Raw genomic sequence first — 23,761 nt, 5'->3', positions numbered from 1 at the left:
ATAGAACTGGCAGATTTTCTGCTGGTTCGTTTAAAACAAATAGCCATCACCTTTCTGCACAGCACTACACCGCTAAGTACGTCGAACCTTTTTACAACCTATGTATATATAGAGATATTCACTAAATCATCCCGTCAAGGGAAAACAGAAACATATATACGTATACAAGAAAAAGAAAAGGGGAAGAGTGTGTGTGTTTCAATGTTAGCAGGACAGCAGCAGAGGAGCCTTCTCTGCGTCGACGCCAGCGGCGCCTCCTTGCGATTGGTGACCATCGTCACCAGCGACAGCGAGACTGTTGGTCTCGTTCCTCTTGGCCCACAGGACTAGGTAGAGGCCGGTGAACATGAGCAGGATCCCTGCCAGGCTCCCCAGGCTGATCATCTTCCCCAGGACAGCCGCCGACAGGATTGCCGCGCACACGGTCTGCACGGGCCCGAACACGGACACGAACAGAGGCCCCTTCTTGCCCAGGCACCACGTCTGGAACACGATGCAGGCCCCGCCCAGCTCGCCGCCCTGCTCGATTGCAAACCAGTCTTTCATCACCTTGTCCTTGCTTGTTCTGAACATCTATCTGCGGATGGATGGATGGATGGATGGATGGATGGACGACGTACGCTGCCTTACCAGGATGACGATGCCCGCGATGAGCTCGGCATCGATCTTGGGCGACCCCATGTCCAACCTCCCCTCCAGGTCAGGATGACCTGCAGGACGGCGGTGAAAGCGGCGCCGGGAAGCTGGCCACCGTCGCGGCCTGATCGATCATCCATTCGTTCCAAGGCAACAGCAATAAGCAGTAGGCCAGGTAGCTAGCTAGTGGTTGAGGAGGGCTGATGATTTGGAATCGCAGCGACGGCCGGGCCGGACTGATTACGCACCTGCAGCACGGTGACCAAGGAGAGGACGACGGCCGCCCCGACGAGGTAAGAGCAGCCCAGGATCCAGTCGTAGGAGCTGCCGCCGCCTGCTGCTTCAGGATAGGAAGAAGAAGAGGGGCTGTGCAGGAAGCTCATGGCCATCACTCCCACCAGGCACACCAGCGTCCCAACCAGCTTGGCCTGCGTGTATTTCACGCCTTGTCGAACCTTTAAATTTCCCAGGATCGGAGGAGAACATGCATCATAGAGTAGTTTGGATAAAATGGGAACTGCATGCCAGTCACATCGATCGGTCGATCGATCGATCCGTCTGCTGCATGGATAAATGTAAAACGACAGAGCTAGGGAGATGGATGGATGAAGCTTAGCTAAGATATACTCCTACTCAGTAATATATATACCTGAAACAAGCTGCTACGATGAAGATGAGGCCAGGGCTGAGGTTGGGCATGGCGGATCGGAGGCGACTGCCGGCGTCGTCTTCTCTATCCCCAACAGCATCAGTTCTTGGAACGCAGGTGTTCTGAACATGCAATCGGTCAGTCAGTCGGTAGAAAGGATTACTTATTACTTGCAGGAAATTTGGATTTTATTTCACTATGAAGATTATCTCGGTTAAAATTAAAGATTTTCTTTTGGAAAGATTGTTTCGGTTAAAAGTTGCCGTCACTCAACTACTCGTACTACTGAGGCAACCAATGAGGCAAGCAAAGGCAGGTAGCGGTAGAACCAAAAGGCTGCTGTGCTCCTCATTGGAGCATCAGCTAGATAGATTTTTTTAACTGCCTGATTTCATAAACTTAACCCATGAGCTAATTAATAACCAATTACCAGAATTAGAAATGTGAAGTGCAGTAGTAGCAGCCCCATGTATGGTGGCATCGCTGGTTTCGACGATCTTACCCTCCAAGAGCAATGAGCACAAATTTGTGAGTTGAGTACGTAGTAATCATGCACAAATCAATCGAAGAATTATATTGAAGCTAGAACAAGAAGGTACATCGCCGCCGTGCGGTGGCATGCAACTGGCTCGTGCCTCTCGAGCGCGATGGCGAAGGGGAGGAAGAAGGCGGCGGAGGCGACGCCTGCGACGACGATGACGGCGAGCGGGTGGGCGCCGAGGCCGAGCAGGTGGTCGATGAAGACGACGTAGGCGGCGAGGACGCACTGCGCCAGCAGGAGGCCGCCGACGATGACCACGTCCTCCAACAAGCTGTTGCCTTCTTGCCGATGCAGCATTATATATATTAAGAGAATACTGCTATCTCTGTCTCTGTCTCTCCGCTGCTTCTATCCCTGACGCGCATGGAATTGAAGAAGAAGCGACAGGTATCTCTGCAGCAATAAACAGATCACTTGTTCTAGCTTCTTGCTAATAAGCCAGAGATAGACTATACTATAAGTGGCTTACAAGCTAGGCTGCCGGCTGATAATGGATGGGTCGATCTGCAGGAAGAGAGAAGGTAGGATCGAGCTTTCTTCCGGATAGATGAATGAATGGCAAGCCTTTAATTTCTTGGCTTTTCAGTTTAAACTACTAGATCTGGTCTATCTCAACTCCCAAGCGAGCAGTAGTAGTAACAAAAAAAAAACTAATTTATAGCTGCCTGCCGCCTTCCCCTTTAGTTCCCTCTATCTCTACTGCATGTACCTTTAAGTTTACAAGCATCAGGAGATAGCGTGCCCCCCATGTACGTCTCTGCCGCCACTCCTTTTCCACTACCAAATTTAATTTAAAATTTTGACAAAACCATCAGTGCAACAAATTATTTTAAAACCGCACAAAGAGAAGGCCTTTTGTTGCCAGCTTTATTAATTATAGACAAAATATAATAGCTCAAAATTATTCTCCACCGACCGATGAGAACAAAGTGATTTTCCTTGGTGATATATAGTGGTCGACTCCCGCGAAATTTGCACACACTAAAAAACAACTTGAAGACTTTGTACAAGTAGGAGTGAAAAAAAGTTTTGTTTTTTCAACTAAAATACAGTATAACTACTTCATTGTACGAGGAGGTAGACAAAGCCGGGTTTGTACTTTTTTATTTTTTTGCGAAAGATGTACTTTTTTAATTTAAAAGATACAAAACTTCCAACGTTAGTTGTCAGTCCATATCACTATCACCTTATGTCGATACTGTCATAGTAGTACTTACAAATAACGCATTGCATGCCATCATCTAGCAATGAAATTCTTCACACAGCAACCAAACCCAGTTGACAATGGATTGTTAGTTGCTGCATGCATTGCATATTGTACCGCTAGCTATATAAGCAAAGAGTGGAAGCTGAGGCAATGGATAACTTGACCTCTTGAGCTTTTTGCTTACTACAGCAATCTACAGTGCGTGACTACTACCTAACTTGTTCCAGTATTGCTGCTGCACCACTGCACTTGTTGACAATCAATCTCGCTTTGTTTTGCTTGCAGCCCATGCATGGCTATGGCCTAAGCCAAGCGTCACGTTTCTTCTTCCTCTCCGGGCCTCACCTATCAGTCAAGCTTCTGCCATTCATTCGGGCAGACATGCAACATCCAGAGCTGATCGATGCCCAGCAACGGAAGAGAGACGGGGATGATTGGTGCCTTCGCCAGATTCGGACACTAACCTTGATTGCAGGGCAAGCAAGCAAAAGCAATCCAAGGCACGCGAGAGATCAGTCAGAATCAGATGTATAAGCATACATACATATATAAACAAAAAAGATTTGCCACTGAGTACAAAGGAACAGCACAAAGATTCGACATCTCAAACTTCGATCAGACTATTTTACAAGCCACCTGTATACATTCACAAACTACACATGCAGTTTCCATACAATTAATTGCAAGTATCTATTATTCGTAAAGGACATCTACTCAGGTTTCTTTCTCCTTTCTGAGACTCAGATCTATACAAGCCAAATAAACCAGAACATATCAAGTAAATGTCACATATGTACTATGCCAGAGTGAAATGGTAAGGGCAAAAACTCCAGACAAGAGTTGCAACCATGTGTCAGCAAGGGTAACTGAATTTTATTTATGTTACATCTGCCCTCATTCTTCAATACAATATCATTCGGAGGAGTCCTCGACATGAACTGCTGTAGAATCATGCACTCTCAACTATGCACTACAACTACAGTTTGTTAGCCTATACACATACCATTGCATACCGCTGCAAAAACTACATATCATTGTATACCATCCATCCATCCTTCCTTGCAGGGAATAAGGTAACGACAACAAGCATACCATAACAAACCACCTGGCTCATACTTGGTGGCAGGCTCACATATAAGTTAAAATAGGGAACACTGAAGGGGCAAAGAATCACATGCGCATAAACTAGCCGGCCATCTACATGATGAGCAAAACCAAGCCTAAGGCGGTTAGGGCATTACCAAGAGCTATGTACACATGCGAAACTACAGCATGCGGCTAGCATCCAGCACGCTGCCATGCTACAGAGGGACTCCAAAGCCTTGGGTGCTCACAGGAGGGGACCTTCTCTCATTTGCTCGTTATCCTGCATTGTGATCGGTGAACTTAGCGAAAGCAGAAGATATTCTGGAGCAGAAATGAAGTTGAGAAAGAGAATGCTTAGAATTACATGAATGGAAGATGAATGGTGTGAGAAGAGCCCATATCTTGGTCCGTGCTTGAGCCATGTGAAGAAAGCAACCTCATCTGCAACAGAGAGGGCCAATAGGTAAGAATCCAAGGAGAACGACAGTTCTTCTGGAGGTTCTACAAGGAGTGTCAGTATATACGCATTACTAATCATGGATTATGTTATTAGCACCTCCAGCAAGGAGGCATTTTACCACTTCTAGCGATGGTTTTCCAGAGTGCGTACTAACTGTAACCACATCCACAGCAAAGACACAGAACTTTACAGTGTTCAATTATTGTACAGGATGGAGTGAACACCAGAATTTATTAATGTAGTTCATGACAGCGAGAAAGAAAATGACTTAATTCTAGAATTCCATCAGATTAACTGAATTGGCTAGGATTATGGAGTACTAATCAGAGCGGGATTATAAATGAATTCCACAGTAGTACAAGAGAGAAGATACTTCATGTGTAATACGGCAGTTAACTAGAAACACTCTGAAAGTCTGGTCAAAAGGAAAATGAGATTAAATGAACAGGTGCTTACATGTTCCTCAAAATTTGGGCTAGTTAGGTTGATTGAAAGATTTTTCATCAGCAACCGTACCTGGGGATCAAAATCATCACATACAACACATTCCATGGGTGAAATGACAAAAAAAAAATGATGAAGGTACGTGTCAAATAGAAGAAACTGCTAAGTGAATGCAATGCATAATGAGAGAACCAAGATAATATGTTTAGGACAAGTCTATGCAAGCCCAATAAGTTAATGAAAACAGCAAAGCCTATCAACTGCAGTGCCTTATTTTCCTATGAATTGTAATGAGAAAGAGGTAAAAATTTTGGTCTCAGCAGATATATACATGAGGCGGAAGCATAAAAAGTGCTAGTGCAGTCCAAAAGATCTGCCTTATTTTCCTATGAATTGTAATGAGAAAGAGGTAAAAATTTTGGTCTCAGCAGATATATACAAGAGGCGAAAGCATAAAAAGTGCTAGTGCAGTCCAAAAGATCTGCCAAACATCCTTTGTTTGTGGTAGAGCATTATCCATTTGCCATTTGTTTTCTTGAAATTATACATAGTATACTAGCATACTTAAGTTACAATGGACAGGCTGGAATGGACTAACATTACACTGGGCTGCATACCAATGCATTAGATATACCATATGTACTAAACAGCCCCTTTTCTATATTAAAAAAAATCTGCCAGAACGGTGGTTTTACAAACAGCTTGAAGACTATTTGCAATATCATTTGTAGACAGGTCTTCATATAATTCATAAAACAAAGATTTAAGTTTTTTGTTGCTGTCCATGTAAAAAAGATAGATTTATACAAATAGCACTATCAAAGTTTGAGCTTCATGCCTTCAGCCAAGAGTAACAAAAGGACAGATGGATGAATTTTAAGCTGGGAGAAGGAAATACCGTTTCAGCATCAATAGGATCCATTTCCTTCAACTGTTGCAAATGTCCATTTGTCTCTGGATCAAATATGCTTCCAAGGAAGCTGTACACACGAGCAAAGTCTGGCATGGCTGCAAGTTTCACCAGATTGTGCGAGAGGAGAAAAAAGTGAGAACATGTCTGAAGAAGATGGGACACAAATGACACAACCACAGTTAATAATATCAATGCCACCAGAGGAAAATAAGGAAGTAGGAGGTAGGGATCCCATTTGCAATAAGGTCATATGAGCCCTTATCAATCAAGCATCAAAGCATTAAGGTCACATGTATAACTTGGAAGGACACAATTAAGGTTATGAAATACAGACAGAAGATGAATCCAACATAGAAAATGTTCACTAAAGCAAACAGAGCAATCAACAGGGAGACGGAGTAAAAAGTTCATTTGGGCAAAGGTTCATGTCCCATAGTTCTGACAAGTGCCTAATATGTTAGCTATCCAGATAGTGTGTCAAGTTGCAAACAGTTATCATCAACAGGTAATGTAACAGTGATGTAGATGAATCTATAAGACTACAATCTAGCCATCTACTGAAGGCAGCAACAAAAACATTGTGTTTGAATTCTTCAAACTTTGTTGGAGGAGAATGAAGACAACAGAAACAATCGTTACAAGTTAAACTAAGTCCATCTCTAACGAACGAAATCAGCACCATACAACCTGGCACCTGATTGGTCCACATCATCTCAAATTGTCAGCCGTTGGATCATAATGTATCTCGATCTCACACTGTTCACTTGCACAATCCGCTCTCCGTCCTCTCTTTCCAGAGAATTCGACAGGCCTTGCCAAACGCCAGCGCACACGAAATAAACTAGCTGCCTCTCCCTGCCGCGGCTGCCGACGCCTCCCCGGCTCCCCCTCGCCAGTCGCCATTGCAGCCAGTGCTCGTCGAGGCGCTGCCGCTCTCCACGGCCAACCTCTCCCTCATGCACACCCTCTGGCGCCGCACATTCCTCTCTTCGCTCCTCTTTACCGGCGTCGTTGTCCAGGACCTTCGCTGCCACTCACCAGCGAGTACAGGTCATCCAAGCAATCCATGCTGACGAGTAATGCTGCGACATTGGATTCGTTACAGCTGCACTTTACCCCCAAGAACGATTGCTGATTGCAGGAAGCTAAGGTAGTTTTATCAAGGCTAGGCTTGAGCCTACCTTCCTTTTCCTTCTCAGTTTATAGTTGATGCCCCCAAACGATTAGCTTTTGAAATTGACGTTGAGTTCTAGCGAAAAGAGTCGCTAGCTGTAGGGTGTTCAGCACTCATGTACCATAGGTGTTTGTGAAAATTCCCATGAGAAAATATTCTTCCAATTTTTTGTGTGCCCTTCAGCCGTAATTTGTCTAACCAATAAAAAAAATGTGTCATTCTTTATAGGATTAGATAGAGTAGGGATAACTTTTGAAATTGGAATATCATCCTTGCAAAGCCATTCTGTAGTTTGACTTAGTTGACAGAGCTTCTCTGGGAACTTATCACCAAGTTCAATGCTCATGCACTGTAGATGTTATGCCAAATGCTTAACCAAAATTAAAGTGCAACATGTATCTTACCAATGCCCCTATGCGCACCCAATAAGCATCAAGTTTATGTAATGAATAACTACCATAGACATTTCTCTTAATTATATCCTCCTTTGCTCTTCCTCGCATATCCATATAATCTTCTCAAGAAACAATGCTCAAATTCTTTGATACTCCAAATAGCTATAACAAACGACACAGGCTACAAGATATATGCTGGCCAGATCCAGCATGGCGCGGCAACGCCGTGCCTATAGTTCTAGTTTGTATCTGAACCTGAACAATGATAACTAGCATAATCTTTAGATGATACTACAATAGAGTTTGAAGGTATCCATGAAGAGAAGTAACTAGCTAAAGTTCATTTCATTTAACACGAGAAAATAGGAACCAGATTGCTTGCCATGGATTATCAGATATCAAATTATATTAAACCATCTAATGGGGGGGGGGGGGTTTAGAAAACGATTTGCACAAATAACATGTTGAAGTGTGTCCAAGATAACCAGAGTAATGTTAGGAAGTTAGTGTTAGTTAATTCTCCTGCTCTTGCTCTTTTTGTTTGATCATGCCATGCCAATGTCTAGAGGCAGCAAGTTGGAGAAAACAGTAGCAGCTGCAAGTAGCAATATGGCAGCAGCAGCAAGTAGTGGCAGAAACAGTAGCAAGTAGTGGAATAGTGGTAGCAACAGCAGCTAGTAGTTGTGCCACACCTTGTACTTCTATTTGACTTAGTATGTGCAAATAAGGAGAGCAGCTGCAGCTTAGTTTTTTTAAGCAGCACCCACCAGTGTGTGTTCACTACTGCTTTCCCTTCTTCTACCTCTAGCTGTGAGTGTGCCGGGGAGGAGGTCAGGGACCTCACCTCGAGCAGGCTGGGCCAACAGTTAGTATCAGCAAAACATTTGCAGGGACACAGTTGAAAGAGAAGCTCACCACGCAGTGCTGGAAGCATGATGTCTTGCTCTGTAGCTTCAGAAGTTGGCCAAGTTCCAGATTGGCTACCTATGCTGCTAGAGTAATTATTTGTTGCACCTGAACCTGTAGCATCTGTGATAAGTAAGTACCTCCTTGCAAGAAATTGATCAGAAATGGAGTTCACAATAACAGAACATAAGAAACCTTGTGTATGCCTCGGACTTAAATGTTGAACAGGATCATTCTCCCAAGAAGGAAGAGCATCATTTGCACTTAAGTCCGTCGCAACAGTAGCTGTATCCATAGATGTACCACAGCCTTGCTCCATTATATGAGAAGCTTGTTGCGGTAAGACAACTTGAAGTGCTGCATGATCCCCCAATGTTTCTTTTAGATATATTTGCTAAAATATAGATTTCATGACAATCAGATGCAGAATAAAAGAAAAAGGCCAAACCTTTTTTTGAAGCTTTGTGCGGATATGGATGGGCAGCCTTACGTTTTGGCCTAGGCGGGGGCAAATGTTCACCTGTTCCATTCTTTTGAACCTTCAAAAAGTACTTCTGCGCATGACTCCTGATCTGTTAAAGGAACTGTTATTTAGATAATGCACAGCCCGTCAGATACATCATAACAAAAAGCAGCAACCGGTTTAATTTTTGGAGTAGCAAGTTGACAGTGGGTGATTTATGATATAACCTTGTTGAAAGAACAACTAGCAAAATGTCTAAACAAATTTCTTGGAGAAACTTTGAGGTAGTGAAATGATTCATTTTCTCGTTCTCCCAATAACACAGGACTTCAATACGACTAGTTCAGAGCCACTAAAGTATTAAATTTATAATCTTTGCAGCATATAAAAGTAGGATGGTCAGGAAAAAAAAACATGAAGTTTAATGTTGCTGGCATGATCCCTGATCCTATGTTGCTACATAGAAAATGTATGTCACCTAAAACTGTGAGTGTAACTTGCCTAAAACAGTGCATGACAAAGCCAACCAACTAAACAGGAAACAGTGTCACGAGTTTAAAGGCTCAAGAACAGATTTGAACTATACCTGTATTACTGTCTTGGAGCCAACATACGCTTCAATCTTTTTCCAATCACGATCGAACCTGTTAGAGAAGAACAAAGAAGGAAATATGTAACAAAGCTTTTCCAGCTGTGACATGAGCCATTCTAGAAGTATGGAATGTCCTGGACTAGTAAAGCATCTGTTTAGCCGACAAATCATGTATAAGACTATCATCCATAATCCATGAGATAACATGTCAAAAATCGTAATATTTATCCGTGGGGTGAAGACGTTGCCATTCATAACAACTTGAGAGGGTGAAATCCTAAAGCGCAAGTAGGCAGAGCGTTAACATCAGAAATTAATATAAGTTGAGCCACTTGAGAACTGAGTTAGTACATGAATCCTACAAGACCGAAACTCGTACCGGTGGTACAGAAATGTGTACGCGAAAAGCTGAAAATGGACCCACGGTAAGCAGCGCAATCGAGGGTAAGGTCTGCTAAAAGGAAGTTTCTGTTCCGATAATTTACATAGATTTAGCTGCAGGTATGGGGGAAGGAACACTGCAGGATTGAATCGTCAGGAAACTGCGATCTAATATAAGGCGAGCTAGATCTGGCTACGACCATGAAAGCAAAGAAGGACGGCATAATAATCGCGGGAACCAAGCAAACCCACGTGGATCCCGAGGAACGAGGAAAGGCTGGGATGGGGGAGGTGGGAGACTGACAGCTGCAGCGCCTCGAGGAACTTGTCGTGCTCGGGTTCGGTCCAGCTCTCGCGCGACTTTGTGATGGTGTAGGGCTTTCGCACCCTCCTGGGCCCCTCGTCTTCGTCGTCCCCCAGCGGCAGGGCCATGGGCGCGGCGACCTGGCGCAGGCGCATCGGGCGCGCCTCCTCCTTGCCCGGGGCCGCGGTGGAATCGAGAGGGTGCGGCGTCGTGCTCATGGACACCATGAGCACGGAGATGGGGGAGCTAGGGTCTGCGTGGTCCGGAGCTGGCGCTCTGCTGCGACCTGCGAGGAAGAGGAACAGTAGAGCTGCGGGCTGTAGGAGGAAGGAAGGAAGGAGAACACAGGAAGGCAGCCAGCCGAGCCGACCCGACCCGTCGCGGGCTCTTCTCCTGGCCACAAGTTTCTTACTCGCACTGACACCCGGGCCCCACTTCCTCCGGCCGGCCCATCATCGGCCTGCCTACTGGCCCATAAACACACGTTGTGCCTATTCAGAGTTGGAAAGAGACGCTGGCAGTGGGTCCCTGGCGTTGTGGCAATCCATCCCTCCGGAACTGCACGGCCATGGTCGCCGCCGCCGCCGCCGCCACCACCATCTCGGACTGAGACCTCCCCAAAACCCTAGCCAACCATACCCCGTCCGATGGCGTTCCTGCCCCTCCCCCCGCCGGCCCCGGCCCGCTCCGCCGCCACGCCAGCCGTCTCCGCGCGCCACCACGGGGGGCGCACGGCCCCGGAGCTCTCGGGCCCCACCCCGCGCGTCGTCGTCGTCACGTCCGGCAAGGGCGGCGTCGGCAAGACCACCACAACCGCCAACCTCGCTGCCTCCCTCGCGCGCCTCTCCCTCCCTGCCGTCGCCGTCGACGCCGACGCCGGCCTCCGCAACCTCGACCTCCTGCTCGGCCTCGAGAACCGCGTACACCTCACCGCCGCCGACGTCCTCGCCGGGGACTGCCGCCTCGACCAGGCGCTCGTCCGACACCGCGCGCTACAGGACCTACACCTCCTCTGCCTCTCCAAGCCACGCTCCAAGCTGCCGCTAGCCTTCGGATCCAAGACCCTCACCTGGGTAGCCGACGCGCTACGCCGCGCGCCCAACCCGCCCGCGTTCATCCTCATTGACTGCCCCGCAGGTAACCTCGAACCGCATTCTGTTTCACTAAATCTTGCATTGCTCCCATCCAAACCCAATTGTAGCGGTTATCTCAGATCCCCAATTTGTACTTCACATCCTCTCCATCATTCTAATCCATTCTTATCATGGGATGTTCCGATATTTGTCAAATTTGAACCCATAAACGTGTAATAATTTTCCACCAAGTATTTTTTTTCTTATCAATTTAACAATACGTTAATCTAAAAATGCGGTATCCTAGTTACATTCTGGGCATACAAACATTGTTAATATCCAAGATGGCACATAATTCAGGTTGCGAATTTGGTCTTGACTGATTGCCTCTACGGTCTTAACTGTGGCCGCAGTGCATCCTTAAGCACTCTCACATTTGTAGTTCTACATGTTTTGCAGTCAAATTGACCTGATGAACTGTTAGATAAACAGTAATTCCATAGATGCCATGCAGCTGCCTGACATGATGTTGCACCTTTTCCTGCCTTAAACAAGTCATGACTTTGAATTTTAAAACCAGTTATATGCATCTACTTCTGTTACGTAAAGCTGATTGCCGTTTGCCTTGTAGGTGTTGATGCTGGGTTTGTCACTGCGATTGCCCCTGCGGAAGAAGCTGTACTCGTTACTACCCCTGACATTACGGCTCTCCGTGATGCTGACCGTGTCGCGGGACTGTTGGAGTGCGACGGCATCAAAGACATCAAGATCATTGTGAACCGAGTGCGACCTGACCTGGTGAAAGGGGAGGACATGATGTCAGCGCTTGATGTGCAAGAAATGCTGGGGTTGCCCTTGCTAGGTGTGGTGCCAGAGGACGCGGAGGTGATCCGCAGTACGAATAGGGGTGTGCCACTGGTTCTCAATGACCCGCCTACACCTGCTGGCCTTGCTCTGGAGCAGGCCACCTGGCGATTGGTAGAAAGAGATGCGATGACAGCAGTCATGGTTGAGGAGCAGGAGAGGCCCAAGAAGAAAGGCGGCTTCTTTTCATTCTTTAGTAGGTGAGTCTGTGAGTTCAGTCGTGGACTTTAGACTGTAGGTGGTGTATAGGCTCGCAATCTGGAGTTTCCAATTATTTTCCGTTTTGGTTCTGCTTTGTTTCTGGTGTAGCGATTCATTCTTTGTGATGGAGCAGAAGAAATATGTGTAGTTTCTGGGTTGATGTTCTATTATCGGAGGATCTGGTATTCAGAGACTTCTACGTGATGTGACTTTGGTTGGCTTCATTGTTGCTGTGCTGGTTGATGATGGGGTCATCTGAGTGTTGTAGCTTCTTTGAGACGTAGGATAATCACAGTTGTATGGACACCATGAGGAACTTTAACTGTATGCGTGTTTTGTGGGCTTGTTGCAAATGGAGTGCGTACGGCGAGATGACGCAGATGGCAAGGCGCTGTGCCTAGCTGATGACCATGACTGCATCAGAAGCAACCCTGGGAAGAACAGCAAATATAACCAGGCGAGCATACGACACCTTTGGTAGAGCATTACTATAAGAGTAGTACAAGGTAATTCTGCAGCTTTATTTGTCACGCACCAACAGCATGCTGAGTTTTTTGACCCCCACCTGATTATTGATTGGGGCTTTTTCGGTAAGCCAAGCCTTTTACAGTTTGTTACAGTTTTTCAGAAGTTTTGCAGGAAAGAAACAAGGGGGGAGCGCAGCTCTTAAGTTTAGCCCTGCCGGAACCAAACAAGACCTTATTTTTACGGATACAGTTAGGAATCTACTACTTATCAGTCCATACATATAGTAATCAAATTCCGTGGATTCAGGCTGGCCTGCATCCATTCTAGGAGAATGAAATAGACTCGACAACAGTACGTGACTTACAGTTCGCCAAGTCAAGCAGCACGGAGTCAACGGTAAATTTGGTACGTGCCTGAGAGTTGCAACTTCCCGGAGATCACATGGAAATTCCCTTTTCATCCTACTCTCTTCGCTGCAGCTTCCTGGCAAGAACAACAAAAGGCAAAGGCTGAAATTAAGCACGGGAACGTACGACAGCTGAGTCAAGCAGGTACTCTCTGTCCATTTGAAACTATAAATAAAGGCTTGATTTAATCCAGTGGAAATTCCCTTTTCATCCTACTCTCTTCGCTGCAGCTTCCTGGCAAGAACAACAAAAGGCAAAGGCTGAAGTGAACAAAGTGATAAAGTCTAGCTTACAGATGGTACTAAACAAGTTGCCTCTGGTTATAGGTTATTTAATATATATGTGTGTGTGTGTGTGTGTGTGTGTGTGTGTCTCTATATACCAACCACCCACCGCGTGGCATACTCACCCCGGGAGTAGTACTAGAGAGAGTAGCTAACAATAACGCTCCTGACCGCCAATGGCGCTAGCAGGCGCTAACGAGGGCGAGCAGGCTGCTGCTCGTGAGCCACCACCACCAATAATCCTCGCAACTTCAGCAAATGCCCTGCCGCCGCCTGCCACACTAGATCCTCGGCTGTTCATGGCTGCTCGCCGCGGCGACAGCAAGCAGCTCAAGGATCTGCTGCTGCTGGAGGACGAGGAGGAGGAGCCTGCGGCCACTGCCGTCGACGACACGCCGTCCGTGGAGGCAGCACCACAATTTGTACTGGAAGTTGATCCTGGGTTTCCTGGGTTTGCTCCTGCTGCTGCACCAGTACCGGCACCACTCCCGGTGGTGGTCCTTGATGGAGGCGGGGTGACCATGGAGGGGGACTCTCTGCTGCACGTGGTTGCAGCATGCGGCGACGGTGAGGAATTCATCAAGTGTGCCAAGATGATCGTCCGCGACAAGGAAAGGAAGGGTGGTGCCGCTGCGAAGCGCCTGGTCCTGGAAGCGCGCAACAAGAATGGCGACACGCCGCTGCACTGCGCCGCCGGTGCTGGGAACGCCGAGATGATCTCCTGCCTCGTCGCCCTTGCCAACACCGCCGACGTGAAGGCGTTCGTGAGAATGCGGAACCAGTGTGGGGAGACCTCCTTGCACCAGGCGATACGCGCTGCCAACAACAACGACGACAAGGTGGTCTGCATTGACCGGCTGATGGCAGTGGATCCAGATCTAGCCTGCATCCCACAGGACGGAGAGGAGGGTGCTTCACCGTTGTATCTGGCCATTTCGTTAGGTGAAATTGAGATTGCACGGCACATGTTGATCAACAAAAAAGGCAGGCTGTCCTACTCCGGACCAGACGGACGAAACGTCTTGCACGCAGCAGTTTGTCGTGGGCAAGGTAACGTACTACCACTACTACTGCTGAAAAATCACTCATCCATCCACCACAAATATGCCGCTAAAAATTTAAATCAAGTACTATCATCCAATACTTACCGTTATACTTGCGATGGATGGAAGGCTTTAATGCCGAATAATATGGATCCTTTAGTACTGGCGGGTATTACCACCCGGTACTAAAACACTTATTCACAAGTTAATTTAAAAAAAAGCATCTCTTGTAATCAGATCTGTTGTGTTGTGGAGAATAGATGGTAAATCTGGTACGCATGAGAAAAAAGAGGTCTCGGTTTTGAATCCTACGCACCGCACGCACATATATTTTGCGTGACAAATCGCATGACTTGTGCTGGCCTCTTTCTAGATTTGAAATATTTTTCTGAAAATATTTGGGACGTCTTGCCTACTAAAAGATGGCTTAGTACCAAGTAAGCACCCGATACTAAAAGTTTGAACAGTTCCTTAGTGCCGGTTGGGAATTCGGTACTAAAAGCGGTTCCCAACCAATACTCCACTAATTAACTATTTTGTAGAATAGTATATGTCTTGTAAATAACAACGCTTGCATGCATTATCATATCATATAGTCATACTATACTAATATAAGGGTACATATGATATAACAATATAATGCAGAGACGACAGGGATAATTGATCCCCTTCAACCGGACGGAGTGCTGCTTATGCTCTTGGTGAAATTCCATAAGGAGGCGGCCGCCCAAGGAGACCACCGGCGTATGAGTAGTAGTAGTGAGCCTGATCTCCTGTGGCAGCTGACTAGCCAGAGGGACGAGCTGAACGGGAGCACCCCTCTTCACTTGGCTGCATCGCTGGGAGCGCGGCCGTGGAATTGGCTTCTTTGCAGATTGTATCCTCATCAAGTTTGGTCGTGGTCGGGTTGGCATGCAGCCGCGGAGCTTCTGGATGCTAACGTATCCACGGCGTATCAGGCGGACAATGGGGGATCCTACCCCATACATGTTGCCGCATGGTCTGGCTACGTCAGTGTCGTCCACTTGCTGCTGAAGAAGTGCCCCGACAGCGCCACTCTGCGAGATGGTAAAGGGAGGACTTTCCTCCATGTTGCTGCTGAGGCGGAGGAGGAGGAGCATGATGTGGTTCGATATGTCTGTGAGAGGCCACAGTATTCATCGATCCTGAATGCGCAGGACAAGAACGGGGACACGCCGCTGCACCGAGCTGTCCATGCTGGGAATGTGACAACCTTCAGATATCTCATTCGGAATCGGCAGGTACGTTTGGATGTAGCAAATAAAGACGGGCTGACACCTCTTGATCTCGCATGCAGTTTGAACCCTCCAGGGTTTCAGTATGCACTGGTAAGTAATTTGTTTAATTGGCCCTTCTTTTTTGCGAGAAAGTATTAATTATGTATATAAATTCGTTTTACCCGATGACATTCACCGAATCTGAAAATAATCCTGAACTCAAAAATAGAAATCTTGCATACCTCAACTTTCAATACCAATCAAATTACCCTCCTTAGCCATTTCAATGCCGTTTTCTATGGTGATTTTACTTATGTGGAAATAAGATCCACGTGTCAAGAATTTCTCCCCTCCCCATCTACCTCTGTCTCTTTCTCAATGTCAAGGGTGCAAAGGTCTACAATACATCAAGGATGGCAAAGCATCCACCCGGCTAACCAAACAAGGCGGCAAAGCATCCGCCTGAAGCGAACCAACACGATGACGGTGGCAAAGCATCCGCCAGAGTATAACGACGGCAAAGTATTGGCCAGCGACGAGAGGGGCGGCAAAGCATCCGCCAAATGACAACCTACGCAACTCGGACGATATAGAAGAAATAGAGAGAAGGCAGGCGCAGAAGCGGAAACTCTCCGAGGAGAGCTGACGACCACCACCAGTAGAGTTTCCAAGACGACGATATAGACGCCGTCATCGTCCGACCAACATGGTCAAAGCTTTCACGCGAAAAGTACACCGGAGAAGAGGGAAGAGCGGAAAAGAATGACGCCTTCAAAAAGGTGAACGGCGCCCGAGGGCGTCGTCGTCATCGGCCCGCAAGCGGACCCAAGGCTTTCGCCTCCACCCTAATCCCTCCCCAAAACCGACGTTGCCACAGCATAGGAGAGCCCGCTGGCCGGCACCTCGCCGCAGGAGGCCACTAGGAAGGGGCGGCCAACGGGGGTAGAGCCAACTACCCAGACGCCAATGGAGGGGTGGAGCGAGTGGGGGCCAACACCCCCGGCCGGAGGCCGGCGGCCAGCAACAGAGCCGAGGGAGCGCCGGCCCCCGACGACCCGGGGCAAAGGAGCGCCGGCCCCCACGAGGAGCGCCCGTGCGGCCACCTGAAGGCACAACATGCCGCGTGACCGGAGCGGAGCCGACCAGGAAGGGTAGCGAGACCGAAGCGAGCGGCAGCGGTGGCGCGGTCGCACCCCCCCCCCCCCCCCCACCCCCACCCCCAACTGAGCCCAGGAGGCACAGCACGCCATCCGGCCGTGTGAGGATGGGAGGCGGGTGACGACGGATCCGGCCCGGGGAACCCCGGATCCGGCGGGGAGCAGGCCAGTGGAGGAGCGTCGACGAGCGAAAGCGTGAAGGTCAGGGGGAGGGAGGCGAGAGGGAAGAGAGAGGGAAGGGGAGACTGCGAGCAGAGCCGGCTTTTGGCTCGGCTGCTGGCCGCCACCGCCGCCCGGACGGTTGCTGGCAGCGGCGCGGCCACCGGAGGCGGCCCGGGGTGGGGTGGTGGAAGGTGGCATGGGGCGCCCCCTGAGTCGCCTAGGAGAGCGACGCGGGGGGGGAACCGTATTTTTGCTCCACCCCTCCTACAGGCCCCCACGTCGGGGCTGCAGAATTGATCGCCCTCCGACCTGCCCAGTCCACCACCTCCGCAACATCGGCCTCACCTCCGACAGCGACAACCCCTCCGCCTCCACAGCCACGCCAATTCGCGGTCGATTTTGCTTGCTCTGCCGATGATTTCACCAGCGCGCTGCTTAGGAGCTCTCCGGCACGACGGGTGTTGTTATGGAACAGGAGAGAAAGAGAGGAAAAGGAGGAGGAATAAATTCCTGACAAGTGGGTTCACTGCCACGCGTTCAATGAGGAGGACTCCAACGTATGGACCCTATCGCCACATAGCAAAATCATCATAGAAAACCGCTTTGAATGGTTAAGGGGATAATTTAACCGGTATGCAAAGTTAAGGTATGCAAGATTTTTGGTTTTTGAGTGCGGGGTTATCTTTTTTTCAGATTCGGCGATAAGTTTAGGATGGGGTAAACAGATTTTTCTCTATAAATTGTTTCAAATTATAGCTGCTGCTATATGTATTACGCATTCTTGCATGCAGAATCCAAGATCTATTATAGAGAAGACATTAGCATTCGCAGGAGCTCCGCACGGTTCTGTTCGGCCGCAGCTCTTGTATGAGAAATATATCGCTAAAAGAGACGTGGACGGAGAATCGGAGAAGCATACACAGGCGACGCAGGTGATGAGCATTGTGGCTGTACTCATCGCTACTGTGACATTTGCATCAGCTTTCACGGTGCCCGGAGGTTATCGCGCCGAGGGGACGCCCGTGCTTGCTGGGACTGGCGGCTATGCCTTCGATGCGTTTATCCTCGCCGACACTTTGGCATTCATCTGCTCCTGCCTGGCTACCTTCAGCCTCGTCTACGCCGGGGTGCCGGCTATGGACCTCTCCATCCGCACCTACTACTTCAATCTTTCGGCCTTGTTGCTGCAGAACGCAGGAAGAAGTTTCGTGGCCGCGTTCGGATTGTGTTTGTACCTCGTGCTGGCTCCAGTGGATCGCATGGTTGCAGCCGCTGTCTGCGTCGTTACTTTTGCATCTTTGCTCCTGGGAAACATGGAAGCTTGGAAGATCACTTGTCTGGCGATCACGGTCCGCGCTCGAGCTGGAGTTCGACCATATGCGCTACGAACTTACGCACAAGCTATTTCTTCAGAAGTCTTGGTACACTTCGGGTCCTTGATAATAATCTTCGGCCTCCCAGCAATTCGAAAGTGGGCAAGATCAACTAAATAAGAGTCAACAGTCCTTCGTCACCATGCCAAGAGCACATACATCCATCGCCAGGCCAAAATAATCGACCGTGTCTTCTGTAAATTTAGTTTTTCATCTGCACAATAGTATCATGTGTACCCACTACTGCTGTACTGATTTATCTACTTTTTTATAATTAAAACAAACCATGTACAGCTGCAATGCTTCTAAGGATTTCCGCAGCTTTGTACCAAATTCACATCATCAAGTATACAAAGCGCACGGGTTTCCTTCACCTTTCCCCATCTGGTAAAGGGTTTAGGTGCATTTCAGACTTGAGACAAAGCACATCTTCGAAGGGCAAGTTATTTCATACAGCACAATGGTCTCTCACCCATACGCAAACATCTATCATACACCACGGCAGGTGCATGTTTAAACCATACACACAGCACAAGCCTCACTTCATGTACCTCTGCAGAAACTTGCGGTGGAAATCACTTCTGATGGTGTCGTTAATGAACCGTTTTGGAGTCTTGGTCTCTCCACGTGCCTGGTTCTTGAATACCACATCATCATCCCACCTGCAAACCAAACGTCAGAGCAAGATTAGGCTCACCGGAAGCCGCTTGTGGATTTCTATTACATGACATGCTAGGACAAAAGCATATCTAACGCAAGAAGCTAAACATCAGCATCCTACCTTCTCTTAACGCTGAAGGAGCCAGGATTATTGACATTGATCAAAGGGTTTCCCCGCATCAGTTCAGCCTCCCTCATCTTCGCCTCCTCTTCTGCTTGTTGGCGCTCCTGCGATTCAACCATTTCCATTATGCTTTCTAAAACCTAAATGAACATCACATCGAAAAATCACGGTATAGATACAAAAATTAACAAACCTTTCTAAGCTTCTCCTCAGCTCTTTCTTTCTTAATCCTCTCAAGCTCTGCCATTAGTGCTTCCGTGTCGTCATCGTCGTCATCTTCGTCTTCATCGCTGAATAGAATTAATTTGCAATTCAATGTGTATAAGAGCAACAAAACATAGTGAAGCAAAATTTACTACATTATGAGAACATGAGACAAACAATTACTCCTAAACAGTGTTGCCTTATTTTATCAGCCCATTTGAAGTGAAGACAAATTAGTCACAATAAACTGAACAGGCTACTATGCTAGGCAATGCTCAATAACGGATATAAATCACTACTCCACAAGTGCGGGTTCTTATGGATGTTTTACTGAAGGTGACACAGAAAAAACAAAAAAGGCATTTTTAACCCATTCTACAAAATAGTTACTGCGATCACAAATCAGGTCAATCCTGCTAAGGTAGAAACAAGAAAAAATCTCAGCACCTGTCACTTATAAAAGGAAAATGATACAGACCATTCGTCGTCACTTTTAGGCTCCACATCGGAGTCATCTGCATCGATTTCTCGTGGAACTATCTTATCCTCAGCATCCCTCTTTGAACCTGTGAGTTAGAGCAAGAAAGGAATAAGACATCACTAAGCCACAGCATGAACAGACATCATGCAGCATTTTCTCCACCAACCTTCTAAGAGCAGCTGGCTTGAACTTTTCCGCCGGTCTCCTTCTTCTGCAGGCAAGAAGATGCATGTTAGGAATTGTGCAAGTAACTTACAATTTACAATTAGATTACCATGTAAAGCGGAAAATGAAAAGGTAGGCATACCAGCATAGGACTTATCCTTGGAAGAGTAGTGCTTGCGCTCACGTTCCTCAAGTTCCTCCCTGAGGTTCCTCTTCTGTAACTCCTCTTGGGTCTGCTGGCCCTCTTTCCTGTATACACGGGACAAGGTAGTGAGTCATAGAGGGAAAAAGTTCAAGCTGACAATGTAAACGGCTATATGCGGCCAATCTCACTTCCTGGTTAATAGGCAGAGACAACCGGTGGGAGTATTATAATGAAAAAGGAATATCTTAGTGGTATCTGGGGAGGGTTACTTTTTATTCCAAGATACTAACAGAAACAAATACATCTTTTCGAACTAGTATAAGTCGGTGGTGCTGAAATTTTGTTTGCCTTGAGAAGCAAATGCAGCAATTACAGTTCGTATAAATGCTTCATTGATTATGACATAACTGTCGCATGTCCAAAGTCAGAAATTACGCATTGTAGAATGGACTAGATATATAATAGAAGTCAACATTGAGCCTTAGTTTCCTAGGAAGAAGTTAGTAGCTATCAAGGCAACATTTTGAGCTTGGTATCAAGGTAACGCAAACCTTGTATATGACACTAGTCAAACCCTTGTACAATCCAAATTACATGGTGCGGTCATGAGGGGGAGCAAAAGCACATGCTGTTGCCTGCAAGCGATCGGGTTAATAACTAGCAACCGCACAGAGCGAGGTTAAGCACTCTAGAATTAAGCGGTCAGGTGATTATGGTCGTGGTGGGGTCGAACACACCGCCCCAGTCGAGGAATGAATGGCCTCTCATCGAAAATCCCCTGGGAAGCAAACAAACCCTATCCTGTTTCCCCAATCTGAATCCTCCGTCGAGCTAGGCGCAACTGCTAGGTGGGCCGTGGGCGGCCGGTCAGATCTCCAAGCAAGCAGACACTCCCGGTGGAGGAAGATTTGATTCCATGGAAGGATCAAGGATACCTGGGCTTGAGGGAGGTGTGCGCGGCGAGGTCGCGGGAGGAGTACTTCTGGGAGGGCCCGAAGATGCGGGTGCCCCCCTGCTCGTTGCCGCCCTTGGCCGGAGCCCAGGTTGGCCGCGCCGCCGTCGTCATCTCCTGGCCTCCTCCCTGGCGCGGATTCGTGGAAACCCTCCTCCTGCCTGGCCTGGGTTGTGGTGGTGGCTGGCTGGTGAAGACGATGAGGACGCACGCGGTCTGGTTGGGTTGGGTTGGGCTGGGCTGCTGCACATTTTAGTTTTCAGCCCAATATATATATACATAACAAGTCAGCCCAGCTTCGGTTTTCAGCCCAAATAAGACCTCAAGTCGGGCGGGGATAGGAAATATATTCACCCCAAAAGAATAAAATAGTCTCCCTCCCCAGCACTAACTTCTGTGTCGTTTTGAATATTTTGTTGAAACTCCATTTTTTTCCCCAAATCTTTATCTTGTTGAACCACATATTGGACACTATATGAATCGCACAAAATACTTGTAGATGCATTGATTTTTTCCCTCTATTTATTAAGGTAATTAAGTGCATTATTCCATCACCAGGCAACATCCTAGGAAGCTTGCAGCTTGATGAGCATAATTGGTTGACTACCAAAATATTTATTTTGGCATAGCAATTTATTACCAAAATGTGGTAGGCAAAATTTACCATAAAATTTTTGATTGGTTCGATGCCAAAATACAAATACTATAAGAGGGGGTGTCACGAAATGGCAAAATGTGGGCGAGTTAAATATTGTCGATCTATCAATAAATTTATGCATGCTAATTCTTTTGCATTCAACCAAACGAATATTAAAATTTATGAGCCTATCCATACTTTGGAACCCAACCAAAATTGTTTTGGCGGCTGTAGAGTGCCAAGCAGCGTGCACTCTCTTCTGTCCATGAGCTGGATATTTATTTGGGCTGTGGATAAAGCTGGGCTCGAGTTGTGCATTGAGAAAGGTAAAAAAAAATCTGCAGCAGCCGTTTGATAGGTAATGGATGGCATCGGGGAAGGGGAAAGTTATATGTAACGTTCCTTCTGCACGTTAGGTCTTCAGCAAGTTACAATGTAACTTGCCCCCCTATATCCACCGTCTAAACATAATCCAATAGCTGCAGATGCTTCAAAGCTATAACTCATATATTTAGAATGCAACAGGTCATTCACACATTCAGAAAAATAATAGCAGGAACTTCAGACATGCTGCACCAATAGATTCAGTACAAAATGCAGAATTTCAAAGTGGAGTATTTGGCACTGAATTTAAAGCAATACATAGTATTTTCATTCGTATAAGAGAACTTGATACTGTAGCAATAGATCTTGGTCTGTAGCACCAAGTGCTATCAGTAAACAACCAGTACAAGTATGGGCCATTTTCAAATACTAGTTAGCCCTGTCCAAAATATTATAGTTAGCCCCCAAAATACTGTAGTTAGCCTTGTCCAAAATACCATCCACCAACTTAAGGATACTAGAACAGATCTTTGCCAAGAAGATTGTCATTAGCACAAAGTGGAGCTGTCAAAAACTGTGTAAAACTTTCAATGATATTGTACTCTTGAAGTTGCGTATTTGTTCCTTTGTTGATGCCACCATTCTCCACTTCTACTTGGGGTTGTACATCATCGATTTTCTTTTGTTTCTGCAGCAAATTGAACTAATTAGTTTAGGAAAGAATGACAACAACATATGAGGTGTTCACAGAGCATTTGACACACCTTTGCTCTTTTTTTTGTTGGCACAACATATTTAGTTGCTTTGCACTTCCCCCCTTGCGTAATTTATCAAGCCATGTTCTACGCTCTTTGAGCCTTTTGACTGAACCTCTTTTTTCTTCAGCGGTGCAGCACCAAGTAAGCCACCTATTTGTTGCATATTTGGGTCAACATTTTCTTGCTCCTTACATGATTCATTCATAGCACTGGTGAAAGCACCTCAAAATGCTTAGAGGAGGGGGTGAATAGGCTAATTTGAAACTTAAAATACTTTGAACACTGTTAATAACACAGATGTCCGGATACTCTGGACCTTGTGTCTTGAGTTTCCGAATATAATATCCGGACTATCCGGGTACGAAACAATCTACACAAAAATAAAGATACTGATGCTATCGGGTAAATTTAGAAAATCTAGTGGTATCTTTGGAGTGTTTCTCACCAGTTGTTTTGCTCTAAAGACTTGTATAATAGTATATCGACCTCAAACCCTAGAAAGTTAGTCTTACAAGCAAATAACCAATAAAACAAGTAAGAAGCATAAGAGAGAGACAGAATTTATTTCCCGGAGTTCACTCCCAAATAAGCTACGTCTCCGTTGAGAAAGAATTCAAGAGATGGTGCTCAAGAACCCCTATGCTCCTCTCCCAAGGGCGAGACCAACGTTCAAACCTAAGATCACTTACTATGTGTTCCTCCGAGAGAAATGACGATTACAAACTTCCCGTGGTGCTCACAACTTGCTTGAGCACTCACGAGTGATGCCTAGATGTCTAGAAACTTGAAGCTCTAAGAGTAACAAACTTGAATCCACCGGCTAGACAAGGATGATGTGCTCAAGAGATGGAATGGAAGCTCAGTAGCACAAATCTTTGCTCTTGCAATAA

The 23,761-nt window shown here is 46.8% G+C and overlaps 4 protein-coding genes and 1 pseudogene across 13 annotated transcripts; 2 read left to right on the top strand and 3 right to left on the bottom strand.

Annotated features, from left to right (window-relative positions):
- Positions 1 to 74: 74 nt before the first annotated feature.
- On the bottom strand, positions 75 to 2,450 carry LOC112890157 (annotated as a pseudogene).
- Positions 2,451 to 3,884: 1,434 nt separating this feature from the next.
- On the bottom strand, positions 3,885 to 10,482 carry LOC112889653 (protein REVEILLE 6-like). Of its 2 annotated transcripts, none has more exons than XM_025956390.1 (9): positions 10,152 to 10,482; positions 9,461 to 9,518; positions 8,860 to 8,983; positions 8,607 to 8,768; positions 8,421 to 8,534; positions 5,922 to 6,031; positions 5,036 to 5,095; positions 4,484 to 4,560; positions 3,885 to 4,399 (listed from the first exon to the last, which is right to left on the bottom strand). In XM_025956390.1, exons 1-9 carry the CDS (start codon positions 10,376 to 10,378, stop codon positions 4,384 to 4,386), a joined length of 948 nt encoding a protein of 315 aa, XP_025812175.1. In that variant the 5' UTR covers positions 10,379 to 10,482; the 3' UTR covers positions 3,885 to 4,383. The 2 variants fall into 2 exon arrangements, with proteins under 2 accessions (XP_025812175.1, XP_025812176.1); XM_025956391.1 differs by having other exon boundaries at positions 8,421 to 8,525.
- Positions 10,483 to 10,649: 167 nt separating this feature from the next.
- Positions 10,650 to 12,696, top strand: LOC112889652 (putative septum site-determining protein minD homolog, chloroplastic). The gene is made up of 3 exons (XM_025956389.1): positions 10,650 to 11,288; positions 11,856 to 12,288; positions 12,574 to 12,696. The coding sequence occupies exons 1-3, from the start codon at positions 10,799 to 10,801 to the stop codon at positions 12,599 to 12,601; spliced, it is 951 nt and encodes a 316-aa protein (XP_025812174.1). The 5' UTR covers positions 10,650 to 10,798; the 3' UTR covers positions 12,602 to 12,696.
- Positions 12,697 to 12,745: 49 nt separating this feature from the next.
- Positions 12,746 to 18,754, top strand: LOC112889650 (ankyrin-2-like). 9 transcript variants are annotated; one of them, XM_025956382.1, is made up of 6 exons: positions 12,759 to 12,795; positions 12,929 to 13,162; positions 13,237 to 13,308; positions 13,395 to 14,498; positions 15,137 to 15,840; positions 17,840 to 18,754. In XM_025956382.1, exons 4-6 carry the CDS (start codon positions 13,625 to 13,627, stop codon positions 18,539 to 18,541), a joined length of 2,280 nt encoding a protein of 759 aa, XP_025812167.1. In that variant the 5' UTR covers positions 12,759 to 12,795; positions 12,929 to 13,162; positions 13,237 to 13,308; positions 13,395 to 13,624; the 3' UTR covers positions 18,542 to 18,754. The 9 variants fall into 9 exon arrangements, with proteins under 9 accessions (XP_025812171.1, XP_025812167.1, XP_025812170.1 ...); XM_025956381.1 differs by having other exon boundaries at positions 12,765 to 12,795; positions 12,910 to 13,162; XM_025956386.1 differs by having other exon boundaries at positions 12,746 to 12,795; positions 12,918 to 13,005; positions 13,237 to 14,498.
- On the bottom strand, positions 18,666 to 21,328 carry LOC112889654 (protein CWC15 homolog). The gene is made up of 7 exons (XM_025956392.1): positions 21,136 to 21,328; positions 20,198 to 20,304; positions 20,057 to 20,101; positions 19,888 to 19,975; positions 19,399 to 19,495; positions 19,203 to 19,309; positions 18,666 to 19,083 (listed from the first exon to the last, which is right to left on the bottom strand). Exons 1-7 carry the CDS (start codon positions 21,264 to 21,266, stop codon positions 18,960 to 18,962), a joined length of 699 nt encoding a protein of 232 aa, XP_025812177.1. The 5' UTR covers positions 21,267 to 21,328; the 3' UTR covers positions 18,666 to 18,959.
- Between the last annotated feature and the right edge of the window lie 2,433 nt (positions 21,329 to 23,761).

This window comes from Panicum hallii, chromosome 4, assembly GCF_002211085.1.
Source record: "Panicum hallii strain FIL2 chromosome 4, PHallii_v3.1, whole genome shotgun sequence".
NCBI classification, from domain to species: domain Eukaryota; kingdom Viridiplantae; phylum Streptophyta; class Magnoliopsida; order Poales; family Poaceae; genus Panicum; species Panicum hallii.
Note: the sequence above shows the minus strand (reverse complement) of the source record. Positions and strands in the feature narration are given on the sequence as shown.

Coding starts and splice junctions, on each gene's coding strand:
- LOC112889650 (XM_025956386.1), top strand. CDS start 13,625: ATGGCGCTAGCAGGCGCTAACGAGGGCGAGCAGGCTGCTGCTCGTGAG. Junction 14,499..15,136: donor AGCAGTTTGTCGTGGGCAAG/GTAACGTACTAC, acceptor AATATAATGCAG/AGACGACAGGGATAATTGAT. Junction 15,841..17,839: donor CAGGGTTTCAGTATGCACTG/GTAAGTAATTTG, acceptor TCTTGCATGCAG/AATCCAAGATCTATTATAGA.
- LOC112889653 (XM_025956390.1), bottom strand. CDS start 10,378: ATGGTGTCCATGAGCACGACGCCGCACCCTCTCGATTCCACCGCGGCC. Junction 9,519..10,151: donor TTCCTCGAGGCGCTGCAGCT/GTCAGTCTCCCA, acceptor CTTCTCTAACAG/GTTCGATCGTGATTGGAAAA. Junction 8,984..9,460: donor GCTCCAAGACAGTAATACAG/GTATAGTTCAAA, acceptor TTCCTTTAACAG/ATCAGGAGTCATGCGCAGAA.
- LOC112889652 (XM_025956389.1), top strand. CDS start 10,799: ATGGCGTTCCTGCCCCTCCCCCCGCCGGCCCCGGCCCGCTCCGCCGCC. Junction 11,289..11,855: donor CCTCATTGACTGCCCCGCAG/GTAACCTCGAAC, acceptor TTTGCCTTGTAG/GTGTTGATGCTGGGTTTGTC. Junction 12,289..12,573: donor TTCTTTTCATTCTTTAGTAG/GTGAGTCTGTGA, acceptor TTTGAGACGTAG/GATAATCACAGTTGTATGGA.
- LOC112889654 (XM_025956392.1), bottom strand. CDS start 21,266: ATGACGACGGCGGCGCGGCCAACCTGGGCTCCGGCCAAGGGCGGCAAC. Junction 20,102..20,197: donor CAAGGATAAGTCCTATGCTG/GTATGCCTACCT, acceptor TCTTGCCTGCAG/AAGAAGGAGACCGGCGGAAA. Junction 19,976..20,056: donor AAGCCAGCTGCTCTTAGAAG/GTTGGTGGAGAA, acceptor TCTAACTCACAG/GTTCAAAGAGGGATGCTGAG.